The sequence below is a fragment of the Neoarius graeffei genome, chromosome 25, assembly GCF_027579695.1.
Source record: "Neoarius graeffei isolate fNeoGra1 chromosome 25, fNeoGra1.pri, whole genome shotgun sequence".
NCBI classification, from domain to species: domain Eukaryota; kingdom Metazoa; phylum Chordata; class Actinopteri; order Siluriformes; family Ariidae; genus Neoarius; species Neoarius graeffei.
In genome coordinates this window covers 39744590-39758272 of record NC_083593.1, presented here as the reverse complement: position 1 = coordinate 39758272, position 13683 = coordinate 39744590, and the positions used below count along the sequence as shown (strand labels likewise).

Sequence of the window (13683 nt, the reverse complement as noted above, 5' to 3'; positions counted from 1 at the left end):
TCGCAAACTATGATATCGCGATATCGATACTTTTTCGATATATTGTGCAGCCCTACTCCCGACCTGGATACCTGTGTGTGTGTGTGTGTGTGTGTGTATAGTTAAAAGCTGAAAAGCTACAATAAACGAGTTTTGAGAACTCAGTTCTGGCCTGCCGTGCTTCTGTGCTCCACCCACCTAGAACACTTGCTACAGTGGTGCCGAAACCCGGGACGGAGCGCAGGAGAGAACAGCCCCATGGAGTCCTCCCCCTTCAGGGACCTGATCCATGCCCTCGCCACGGCCCAACAGAGCCAGCACCAGGCGCTGGTCACCCTCCAGGAAGAACAGGAGCAAAGGTTCGAGGCCCTGGTGCTGGTGCAGCGGGAAGATCGCCAGGCGTTCTGGCACCTACTCGCGTCGGCGGGGTCCACCACCTCCACGGGCCCTTCCCACCTCACCCTGACGAAGATGGGCCCGCATGATGACCCCGAGGCCTTCCTTGCTCTCTTTGAGCAGGCAGCAAAGGCGTGGGGTTGGCCAGTGGAACAACGCGCGGCACGCCTCCTCCCCCTGCTCACGGGCGAGGCACAGCTGGCCGCGCTACAGCTCCCCGCTGACAGCCGGCTGGTCTACGCGGACCTCCGCAGGGCCGTCCTCCAGCGCGTGGGTTGCACTCCGGAGCAGCAGCGGCAGCACTTCCACGTGCTGCGCCTGGAGGAGGTCGGCCGGCCGTTCGCGTTTGGCCAGCAACACCGGGACGCCTGCCGCCGGTGGCTGAGGGCCGACAACTGCGACACTGAGGAGATCATCGATCTGGTGGCGCTGGAGCAATTCGTCGCTCGACTTCCAGAAGGAACCGCGGAGTGGGTCCAGTGCCATCGCCCGGCATCGCTGGATCAGGCCATTGAGCTGGCGGAGGACCATATGGCGGCCGTTCCAAGGGCAGGACAGCGTGTCTCCCCTTCTCCGCTCCCCTCTCCCTCTCTCTCCTCTTCTGTTCCTCTCCCTCGCCCCATTCCCCCACTGCAGAGGCGGGGGCCGGCTCCACCCCAGCCGGCCTGCCGCACCCGCGGTGTCCTACCGTTTCCTACTTCTGTGTCTGTGTATTCCCCCCCTAAGGTGAGTGATATCCGGAACACCGGTGTAGAGAGAGAGCCCAGGCCGGTGTGCTGGCGCTGCAGGGAGCCGGGGCACCTCCAGCATCAGTGCTCGGCGATGGAGGTGGGCATGGTGGTCCGGATCTCCGACGCACCAGGAACCACCCTTGATCAGGCCGGAGCGTATCGCATACCGGTGAGTATCCAAGGGGATACATATCAGGCTTTGATGGATTCCGCCTGTAATCAGACCTCAATCCACCAAAGCCTGATGCAAAACGATAGTCTGGCTAACGCGACTTCAAAGCTCTGCGAGCATTTGGTCTGGTAAAGATATTAAGCCCAACCGTTTCCCAAAGTGCGTGGTTGACCCGCCTCCCTGAAATGCCTCAGTTTGCTACTGGTCGAAGCCAGAAAAGGCTGTGACGAAGCTTAAACCAATCATATCACTCTTTCCTCTGACGTATGTGATGCGACGGGGCTAACTGGTAGATTAAACTCTTACTGAAGCCGGTCGGGAGCAAGGCGAAAACGTCCTTCCTTTCAATAAATACCTCCAGGGCTGCTCTTTGCTCCATTTTCAATGAGAACTTCCCGTTCAATGCTTTCAATACAGCATCTACCACTGTGTCAAAGGCTTGCCGCTGCTCCATGTTCGTAATGTTTCTAGTGAATGAAGCACTTCCGGCATAGATTCTGTAAACAATCTATGGCTTCCAGTCGCAGTTCTACTACGTCAGTGCCTTGAACACGCCTCTACCCAGGGCCGTTGGAGATGCTCAAAGTTGATTGGCTCCCGATTTTTCGGGAGCTTGGAAGAGCTGTAGATAGCTTGCCTTGCCAGACTAAGCTCGTAACAGGCCCTCGTGTTGCGTCATACTTAGGATGGGCGGGCCCAGGCTAGCAAAACGAGGTATTGGGGAGAGCACAATTGGTGAAGGTGTTGTGTGTGCACGGAGATGTTCACAACTATCCTTTAGTGTCGGTCCACATTCTGTTTCGAGGGGAGAAATTTAGAGTTCAGTTGGCGGTTAATCCTCACCTCACCCACTCTATAATTTTGGGAACTGATTGGCCGGGATTTTGGGATTTACTGACGCACTTAGTGAAGAGTGGGTCCTGCCGTAGTTTAGCGGGGGGAGGTCCCGGAGTGGCGTTGGTGGGAGCAGCTGTCACAGAGCCATCTACATCATCACCACGTCAGAGTGAGGAGCAGCAGGCTCCTCCTCCCTCTCTCGGGGAATCCCTCGCGGATTTTCCGTTAGAGTAATCGCGTGACGAGTCTCTACGGCATGCGTTTGACTAAGTGAGAGTAATTGATGGTCAAACGCTCCAGCCAAACGCCACCCCGTCCTTCCCCTATTTTTCCATTATTAAGGATAGGTTATACCAAGTGACGCAGGACACTCAAACTCAGGAACAAATAACCCAACTTTTGATCCCAAAGAGCCGCCGGGAATTGGTATTCCAGGCGGCTCACTTTAATCCCATGGCTGGACACTTAGGGCAGGATAAGACACTAGCCCGAATAATGGCCTGGTTCTATTGGCCAGGGATTCGCGGCGATGTCCATAGGTGGTGTACGGCATGCCGCGAATGCCAGTTAGTAAATCCAGCGGCCATCCCAAAAGCGCCTTTGCGCCCTCTACCATTAATCGAGACCCCGTTCGAAAGAATTGGGATGGATCTCGTCGGGCCATTAGATCGGTCAACACGAGGGTATTGCTTTATTTTAGTTCTGGTGGACTATGCAACGCGATATCCGGAAGCGGTGCCGCTCCGCAATATCTCCGCACGTAGTATTGCGGAAGTGCTCTTCCACGTTATCTCCCAAGTCGGAATCCCCAAAGAGATTCTGACTGATCAAGGCACTACGTTCATGTCACGCACACTGCGCGAACTGTATGGGTTATTGGGAATCAAGCTGATCCGCACCAGCATCTATCACCCACAAATGGACGGCTTAGTCGAACGGTTTAATCGCAAGCTCAAAAACATAATTAAAAAATTTGTAAGCGAGGACGCACGTAACTGGGATAAATGGCTCGTTTATTGTAGCTTTTCAGCTTTTAACTATACACGCACGCACACACACACACACAGGTATCCAGGTCGGGAGTAGCCCCCTCCCTACGCGCTCCCTCTCCTCTTATAGGGCACGGTCACTGGGGAAGACACACAACCACAGGTTAATTCCCATCAGGTGCAGTGATTCTGCCACTTACCTTCCCTGACTCCACCCTCCATTCACAGACCGACGCTTGACCACGCCCCCGCTGCCACATACCCCCACCACCCAACTCAGGCCGGGCAGCCGTCCGGCCAGCAGCCGACTCCCCCCCCTTGACGAGAGAGGAAGTCCGCCACAACCATCTGCACCCCTGGCCTGTGGACCACCTCGAACTTAAACGGCTGGAGTGCCAGATACCAACGGGTGATCCGCACGTTGGCATCCTTCATGCAGTGGAGCCACTGCAGGGGCGCGTGGTCCGACACTGGATTTGACAAAGGGATATTGGCAGATCCCCTTGACTCCACTATCCCGAGAGAAAACGGCCTTTTCCACACCGTTTGGCTTACACCAGTTCGTCACACTTCCGTTTGGGGCGCCCGCTACGTTCCAGCGGCTTATGGATAGGGTCCTCCGCCCCCACACCACCTATGTGGCCGCATACTTGGATGACATTATTATTTATAGTAATGACTGGCCGCGGCACCTAAAACACCTGAGGGCCGTCCTGGGGTCGCTGAGACGAGCGGGGCTCACAGCCAGCCCGAAGAAGTGTGCGATTGGGCAGGTGGAAGTACGGTATCTGGGCTTCCACTTGGGCAATGGGCAGGTGCATCCCCAAATCAATAAGACAGCAGTGATTGCGGCGTGCCCGAGGCCCAAGACCAAAAAGGGGGTGAGGCAGTTCCTGGGGCTGGCTGGCTATTATCGTAGGTTTATACCTAATTATTCGGACGTCACCAGCCCGCTGACTGATCTCACTAAAAAGGGGGCACCAGATCCGGTCCAGTGGACGGAGCAATGCCAGAAGGCTTTCTCTAAGGTAAAGGCTGCACTGTGTGGGGGGCCACTGTTACACTCCCCTGACTTTTCTCTCCCCTTTGTTTTACAGACTGACGCATCAGACAGAGGGCTGGGGGCTGTTCTGTCCCAGGAGGTGGAGGGGGAGGACCTTCCAGTGCTGTACATCAGCCGCAAGCTGTCGGTGCGCGAGGGCAGGTACAGCACCATAGAGAAGGAATGCCTCGCCATCAAGTGGGTGGTTCTCGCCCTCCGCTACTATCTGCTGGGGCGCCCTTTCATCCTCTGGTCGGACCACACACCCCTGCAGTGGCTCCACCGCATGAAGGATGCCAACGTGCAGATCACCCGTTGGTATCTGGCACTCCAGCCGTTTAAGTTCAAGGTGGTCCACAGGCCAGGGGCGCAGATGGTTGTGGCGGACTTCCTCTCCCGTTGGGGGGGGGGGGTTGGCTGCAGGCCGGACAGCTGCCCGGCCTGAGTCGGGCGGTGGGGGTATGTGGCAGTGGGGGCGTGGTCAAGCGTCGGTCTGTGACAGGAGGGCGGAGTCAGGGAAGGTAAGTGGCGGAATCACTGCACCTGACGGGAATCACGGTCTTCCCCAGTGACCGTGCCCTATAAGAGGAGAGGGAGTGCGGAGGGAGGGGGCTACTCCTGACCTGGATACCTGTGTGTGTGTGTGTGTGTGTGTGTGTGTGTGTGTGTGTGTGTGTGCGTGCGCATGCATGTATAGTTAAAAGCTGAAAAGCTACAAACCCGATTCCAAAAAAGTTGGGACAAAGTACAAATTGTAAATAAAAATGGAATGCAATGATGTGGAAGTAGCCCTGTGATGACCTGGCGACTTGTCCAGGGTGTACCCCGCCTTTCGCCCGAAGTCAGCTGGGATAGGCTCCAGCTTGCCTGCGACCCTGTAGAAGGATAAAGCGGCTAGAGATAATGAGATGAGATGAGATGAGATGACAACAACACATCTCAAAAAAGTTGGGACAAGGCCATGTTTACCACTGTGAGACATCCCCTTTTCTCTTTACAACAGTCTGTAAACATCTGGGGACTGAGGAGACAAGTTGCTCAAGTTTAGGGATAGGAATGTTAATCCATTCTTGTCTAATGTAGGATTCTAGTTGCTCATCTGTCTTAGGTCTTTTTTGTCATATCTTCCGTTTTATGATGCGCCAAATGTTTTCTATGGGTGAAAGATCTGGACTGCAGGCTGGCCAGTTCAGTACCCAGACCCTTCTTCTACGCAGCCATGATGCTGTAATTGATGCAGTATGTGGTTTGGCCTTGTCATGTTGGAAAATGCAAGGTCTTCCCTGAAAGAGACGTCGTCTGGATGGGAGCATATGTTGCTCTAGAACCTGGATATACCTTTCAGCATTGATGGTGTCTTTCCAGATGTGTAAGCTGCCCATGTCACACGCACTAATGCAACCCCATACCATCAGAGATGCAGGCTTTTGAACTGAGTGCTGATAACAACTTGGGTCGTCCTTCTCCTCTTTAGTCCTAATGACACGGCGTCCCTGATTTCCATAAAGAACTTCAAATTTTGATTCGTCTGACCACAGAACAGTTTTCCACTTTGCCACAGTCCATTTTAAATGAGCCTTGGCCCAGAGAAGACGTCTGCGCTTCTGGATCATGTTTAGATATGGCTTCTTCTTTGAATTACAGAGTTTTAGTTGGCAACGGCGGATGGCACGGTGAATTGTGTTCACAGATAATGTTCTCTGGAAATATTCCTGAGCCCATTTTGTGATTTCCAATACAGAAACATGCCTGTATGTGATGCAGTGCCGTCTAAGGGCCCGAAGATCACGGGCACCCAGTATGGTTTTCCGGCCTTGACCCTTACGCACAGAGATTCTTCCAGATTCTCTGAATCTTTTGATGATATTATGCACTGGAGATGATGATATGTTCAAACTCTTTGCAATTTTACACCGTCGAACTCCTTTCTGATATTGCTCCACTATTTGTCAGCGCAGAATTAGGGGGATTGGTGATCCTATTCCCATCTTTACTTCTGAGAGCCGCTGCCACTCCAAGATGCTCTTTTTATACCCAGTCATGTTAATGACCTATTGCCAGTTGACCTAATGAGTTGCAATTTGGTCCTCCAGCTGTTCCTTTTTTGTCCCTTTAACTTTTCCAGCCTCTTATTGCCCCTGTCCCAACTTTTTTGAGATGTGTTGCTGTCATGAAATTTCAAATGAGCCAATATTTGGCATGAAATTTCAAAATGTCTCACTTTTGACATTTGATATGTTGTCTATGTTCTATTGTGAATACAATATCAGTTTTTGAGATTTGCAAATTATTGCATTCCGTTTTTATTCATAATTTGTACTTTGTCCCAACTTTTTTGGAATTGGGGTTGTACAATAAACGAGTTTTGAGAACTCAGTTCTGGCCTGCCGTGCTTCTGTGCTCCACCCACCTAGAACACTTGCTACAATTATATTTAAAATGTAAATAAAAACATAATGTGGTGATTTGCAAATAATGGAAACCCTATATTTAATTGAAAATAGCACAAAGACAACATATCAGATGTTCAAACTGAGAAATGTTATTGTTGTAGGGGAAAAAAATATGCTCATTTTGAATTTGATGCCAGCAACATGTTTCAAAAAAGTTGGGACAGGGGCATGTTTACCACTGTGTTTCATCACCTCCACTTTTAACAACACTCTGTAAATGTTTGGGAACTGAGGAGACCAACTAATGTAGTTTTGAAGTGAATGTTGATCCATTCTTGCCTGATATACAATTTCAGTTGCTCAGCAGTTCAGGGTCTCCTTTTTTGTATTTTGCCCTTCATAAAATGCACCAAATGTTTTCCATGGGAGACAGGTCTGGACTGCAGTCAGATCAGTTTAGCACCAGCACTCTTTTACTACAGAACACTGGAGTTGTAATTTGTGCAGAAAGCGGTTTGGCATTGCCTTGCTGAAATAGACAATGCCTTCCCTGAAAAAAAGATGTCATCTGGATGGCAGCATGTTGCTCCAAAACCTGTATATATCATTCAATATTAATGATGGCTTCCCAGATGTACAAGCTACCCATGTCATGTGCACTAATGCACCCTCACACCATCACAGATGCTGGGTTTTGAACTGTGCACTGAGAACAAGCCAGATGGTCCCTCTCCTGTTCAGTGCAGAGGACATGGTGTCCATGATTTCCAAAAATAATTTCAAATTTCGATTCATCAGACCGGGCGGCACGGTGGTGTAGTGGTTAGTGCTGTCGCCTCACAGCAAGAAGGTCCAGGTTCGAGCCCCGTGGCCGGCGAGGGCCTTTCTGTGCGGAGTTTGCATGTTCTCCGCGTGTTCTCCACGCATTCCCCGCGTGGGTTTCCTCCGGGTGCTCCGGTTTCCCCCACAGTCCAAAGACATGCAGGTTAGGTTAACTGGTGACTCTAAATTGACCGTAGGTGTGAATGTGAGTGTGACTGGTTGTCTGTGTCTATGTGTCAGCCCTGTGATGACCTGGCGACTTGTCCAGGGTGTACCCCGCCTTTCGCCCGTAGTCAGCTGGGATAGGCTCCAGCTTGCCTGCGACCCTGCAGAACAGGATAAAGCGGCTAGAGATAATGAGATGAGATGAGAAAATACCGGATGGGCTTCCTATGGCAGTGGCGTATGTGATGACGTCAGGTAGTGGTTGCTTGGAGCAACTCAGCTGTTTATATTCTCTGTTTACATTATAGCTTTGCTAGTTTCACAAGTATTTTTACCAAATTTATCAGTTTTTAAATAAGTATGCCTTATTGTGTAGTATATAAATGCCACAATGATGCTAAAAAGGAAGCAGAAGCTGGAACTAGACTGCGTTTCCACAGACAAAATGCAAAGTGTGCTTATTCAGCTGTGGCAGTGGGTTACTGACGGAAACCATATCAGACATGAGACTTTGCGATGTAAAATCTTTTTTACATAACATATGAAACATATATGGAATTATGTGGTAAATGAAAAAGCATTTTAAAAAACAAAATATGTTTCATATTTTTGATTCTTCAAAGTAGTCACCATTTACCTTGATGATGCTTTGCACACTATTGACATTATCTTAACCAGCTTCATGAGGCAGTCACCTGGAATGCTTTTCGATTAATATGTGAGCCTTGTCAAAAATTAATTAGTGCAATTTCTTGCCTTCTTAATGCGTTTGAGATTAAACATCCATCCATTATCCGTAACCACTTATCCTGTACAGGGTCACGGACAGGCTGGAGCCTATCCCAGCTAACTATGGTGAGAGGCAGGGTACACCCTGGACAAGTCGCCAGATCGTCGCAGGGCTGACACATATACCCCTTTTCCACCAAATCAGTTCCAGGGCTGGTTCGGGGCCAGTGCTGGTGCTGGTTCACAACTCGTTCAACTTGTGAGCCAGCTGAGAACCAGTTTGCTTTTCCATAGCTCGCGGTGCTAAGGGAAGCCACGTCATTACGTCGCTGTATACGTCAGTTACGTCGTTGTATACGTCAGTTATGTCGCTGCGTTTGCATAAACCTTGGCGCGAATATTGAAGCAAAAACAACACGGAAGAAGCAGCAACAACAACAACAACAATAATAATGGATGACTTCGCGTTTGTACAGCTGCTGCTTCTCGTCGCTTAAAAATGGCGATCTTTCACAGTCTTGTTATTGTTGTTGGTCTTAACAACTCTGCCCCCCCCCGCTGACATAAGCGGTTCTTTCCTCTGGCCCAGCAGAGAGTTGGTGCTAGCCTGGAACCGGTTTTTCTGGCCCCAGAGCCAGTTATTTGTCAGTGGAAACAGAAAACCCGGTTCCAAACTAAGCACTGGCCCCGAACCAGCCCTGGAACTGCTTTGGTGGAAAAGGGGCTGTCGAGACACGCAACCATTTCACACCTACGGTCAATTTAGAGCCACCAATTAACCTAATCTGCATGTCTTTGGACTGTGGGGAAAACCAGAGCACCCAGAGGAAACTCACACAAACACGGGCAGAACATGTAAACTCCACACAGAAAGGTTGCTGTCGGCCACTGGACTCGAACCCAGAACCTTCTTGCTGTGAGGCGACAGTGCTAACCACTACACCACTGTGTCACCCTGAGATCAAACAGTAAATAGTAAATAATCAAAATACAGTAAATAGCCCTATTCCACAGCTGCAGTAATCCACATTAGGTCAAGAACCGCTCAACTAAGTAAAAAGAAACGACATCCATCATTACTTTAAGATACAAACTGTCTATTAATTAATAAAAATAAAGAAAAAGCATTGCATTAGAAAGTGTGTCTAAACTTTTGACTGATACTGTTTTTTTTTTTTTTTTTTTTCATTTTCAAGTCAAGCCAAGGTTTAGCTTTAACCTGCAACACAGTGATCTAACCTATTTTAATCTCAGGACTGTTCTGACTCTCCATAGAAGCAATAAAACCTTTCCGAGCATTTAAAATAGTTTAAAACTTTCCTTATCAAACCTTCAGTTACTTAATATTGTATGTATGTGGCAGCCTGAAAACTCTTCACAAAGGGAAATTCTGACATTTTCATCTATGTATAGTTCTGGCAACTACAGGATTTCCTGAACTGAAATATGTTGCTCTTTTGCATGTGTTAAAATCAGAAAACTTCCCAGTTTGACTGCAGTGCAGAAGCAACACTGACACTTTGACAGCTGGTATATGATTTACAAACTGACTTGATTTGATGTCCATTTCACTAAGGCATGTAACTGTGGCATTCATTGTGTGAGGACTTTCACACTTACCTGTCTCCTTCCCTCAAATAATCATAGCAGAAAGATGGCTAAAATAGATAATAGATAGTAAAAATGCTTCCACACTATTTTTAGTTTAATATAATTATAGTTGAGGTGTCATAGCATGTCATAAGTATGGTGTAGATATGAAAACCCCATGATTTTTAGTCTTTGCCTGTCTGTTTAAACTGCAACATCTGAGGGGTTTTCCCAGACTATCACACGTTATTATCATTTTGTGATCTTACTTGTCTGCAGGCCTGAATCAACCCGGCAGCTACTTTCCCAGAACAGTGACCCTATCAGAAAAGAGGGCAAATTTCGTGTACTGAACCACATCTTCTCATGTAAAAAGAAGAAAGAACTGCATGCCACACAGCAAAGGGAGCTGAGCCGAGAGCGCCACCTGCAAGAAGAGACCTCTGAAGTGGATGACATCATCACCATGTTCGACTGCACTGTTGATCTCCCAGCCAAGGAGGACAGCAAAAAGCAACTTAATGGACCCGAAAGGCTTGAGGACCCCACTCTTAAGGACCACAGGAGCCTACCTCCTATACGCACACAGAGTCTTCCACCTATCACTCTGGGAAACTCTTTGTTAACCAACTTGCACAATGCACCACATAGAACTGTGTCAGGGCAGATGGTTAGTCATTTGGCCCACAGGTCGCAGAAGAGCAAGAGTGAACATGACCTGTTTGACAGCAGAACGAAGGCTCAGAAAGCCACAGGTCCTCCGTGGAAAACAGAATCCAATCAGTTGCTAAACCATAAAGCTTGGGTCTCACCTCCATCTGACAGAATGCTGGATAAACTGTTGCACGAAACACAGAGTCCTATAGATATGCTTTGCTCCAACCACACACCCTATATCCAGAGAAATGACCAAGGTGAGCTACAAAACTCACATCTATTGCTAAACCTATTTCAACAGCATGCATGTGATGCCTGTTTTTCCATTTGAACAGTTGCAAATACTCATCTGGTACCATTGCGAATGAGAGACTCGGCCTTGATGCGAAACAGCTTGGCTCCTATTCGTGACCACTGCACTCACAGATGTAAGCTATTTATCAAGGTTGGGATGCATCGATACTGATTGGTCCAATACCATACTCATTTACTCAAACTTTTAAAAATGCCCTAATACTTATATCCAGTGGCACTGTGTGACGCAGCCAAGTGTATGTTGCCAAACAGATGACACAAAATTATAGTGATCATAACAATCTAAGCAAAGCAGTCTGCAAACTGAGCTCAATATCACGAGGCAGTACTACAGAATCTTCCTACTATACAAGTAACCTGCTAAAACATTTTGATTGCGTCTAAACAGTTTCTTTAATTGAAAGAATGAGGGAGTTTGACCTCATGTCACAGAGAAAGTGTGGAGCAGGGAAGTCAGTGTGCTAAAGAAACTGTTGCATGTACGAGAGTGCACTTCAGTTCTGTGAACACCGAGACACCAAGTGTCAATGTGCAACTCATGGCACCTTGTACTCATATTTAATGTACTGTACAAACACAAAAGACGGGTTATACTGAACACACAAATGACAAAAATAAAACAGAGAAAATAAAGCTATAAAGACAAACTGGTCATTTTTCTTTCTTCCACAATCTGTGTCTGTCTCCTGAATTTGCATTACCTGGGCAGATTGAACTTGTATATTTGCATATTGAAATTTTTCTTGGATAAGTTAGTTTGAATATTTGGATGTTGTGTCTACTGAGCCATTTGTCTTTCTTTCTCTCAGTCATTCATAGTTCAATGAAAAAGGTGTTTTCTGGGCATCAGGTAAATGCTAGATGTGTGTTAGATGAAAGTTAGATGAATGCAAGATCTGCATTAGATCAGTGTTAGATAAGCAGTAGAGGAATGTTAGATAAACATTAGATGGGTGTTAGATGAATATTGGATGTTACATGAGCATTAAATGAACGATAGACAGACGTTAGATGAATGTTGGATGAACATTGACAGACGTTAGATGAACAGTGGATGAACATTAGACAGACGTTAGATGAATGTCGGATGAACGTTAGACAGACGTTAGATAAATGTTGGCTGAATGTTAGACAGACGTTAGATGAATATTGGATGAATGTTAGACAGACGTTAGATGAATGTTGGATGAACGTTAGACAGACATTAGATGAATGTTGGATGAATGTTAGACAGATGTTAGATGAATATTGGATGAATGTTAGACAGATATTAGATGAATGTTAGACAGACGTTAGATGAATGTTGGATGAACGTTAGACAGACGTTAGATGAGTGTTGGATGAAAGATGTTAGACGAATGTTGGATGAACATTAGACAGACATTAGATGAATGTGGGATGAAGGTTAGACAGACGTTAGATTAGACAGTGTAATGTCTGTACTCACTGAAATGCTCTGCTCGCTCAGGTTGGCTGCCCTCACATTCTGTGTTAAACATACTGTTTAAATGCCATAACATCTTAAAGATTAAACTGCAGAGTTCATTGCTACCAGCACATGACAGCAACCAACATAAACAGAGTTAAATCACGTTCCATGATGTCCTTGATTACTTAATATTAAGTAGGTTACTCATTTCTGTATCAGTATTGATATTGAGGAATATTTAAAAAATATGTATTAATGGAAGTGATGGATGTTTCTTTGTTTGCAACTCAGTTGTGAAGGTTTAAGAAATGTGCCTTTAGGAATTTGCTTTAAATATAATAATCAAAGTTACATTATTGTATGGAATTTACCAATTGCTTTTCTTCTTGTTCAGTCTCTTTGCCTCCTGACCAAGTCTCTCAAGGAGTAAGGAAGTCCAAATCTCTGCCCCTCAGCTCTCTGGGACGCAGTCCAGCAGGACTCCCACCTCCTGTAACTTCTAAGAGTCATAGACCAGACATCCATCAGAGCCAGTCTTTGTGTTCCTTTCCTGCTCCTCTGAGCACTGAGCCACTACGAAACATGCAAGTTCTTCCTGCTATCCCACCCCAAAGAAAACGAAGCCCCTCACCTCCGAAGCTCCCGAAGATGACCGAGAATAACACCAACAAAAGAACCTGATGCACTTTCAGTATACTAGTGACAAAAACAAAAGGGCTGACCTTTTCTCAGCCACATTAAAATTGGTTTCTGTCTGTAAACTTGAAAATACTATGATCTTCAGGGTTTATTGGATTGTTTGGACTGTCAGCATATATTTTCATGACTTGAGAAGGAAGAGGTTCACTGTAATGCATTGTTAAAATGTTTGATAATGTTTATGAAGTTATCAGCCTATTTTTTCACACATTTTTACAAAATAATAGACTCTTGTCTATGGCATGCACTGTGTACAATCTGATTTCTGGTTTGCCTATATATTATACAAATATACCTGCAATTTATTTATTTAACTTAAATGTTTTAAATAATTAATATTAATAAATGGGCATGTACTTTTTTGGATATCACAATTCTTTCTTTTTTTAAAAATAAAATAAGTGATGCTTATCTTTTAAAATCAATGAACCATCTTTTACTAAGAATCATGTTTGCAGGATTTGCTTTGCTTTACAATGAAGAAGAGCCACTCTGAACCAAAACAGCAAAGGATCGGACAGGTGCAGATATTTTGGATAGTGCTTTTCTAAATATTCAAATGACGGAGAATGTGGTTTAGAAGGTGGCAGCCATCAAATATTTGTGGTTGTTATATGCCATTGTCATGATGGTATTGTTTATTTAACGTTCTCCTACCTTCTCATCTGAATTCTTATATTTTATAGAAAACTAATCAACAACATCTGATAAGAATTGGCTGTGGGATATTTCTGTAGT

General features: G+C 46.4%; 1 protein-coding gene across 1 annotated transcript in view; it reads left to right on the top strand.

Moving 5' to 3' along the window:
• The window catches only part of ankrd55 (ankyrin repeat domain 55), a 42695-nt gene extending 29657 nt beyond the window's left edge, over positions 1-13038 (top strand). Inside the window, exons 9-11 of the mRNA XM_060909550.1 lie at positions 10125-10759; positions 10838-10930; positions 12641-13038. Of these exons, the coding sequence (XP_060765533.1) occupies positions 10125-10759; positions 10838-10930; positions 12641-12927 (1015 nt within the window). The 3' untranslated portion in view covers positions 12928-13038. The remainder of the gene's footprint in view (positions 1-10124; positions 10760-10837; positions 10931-12640) is intronic.
• Positions 13039-13683: the final 645 nt, after the last annotated feature.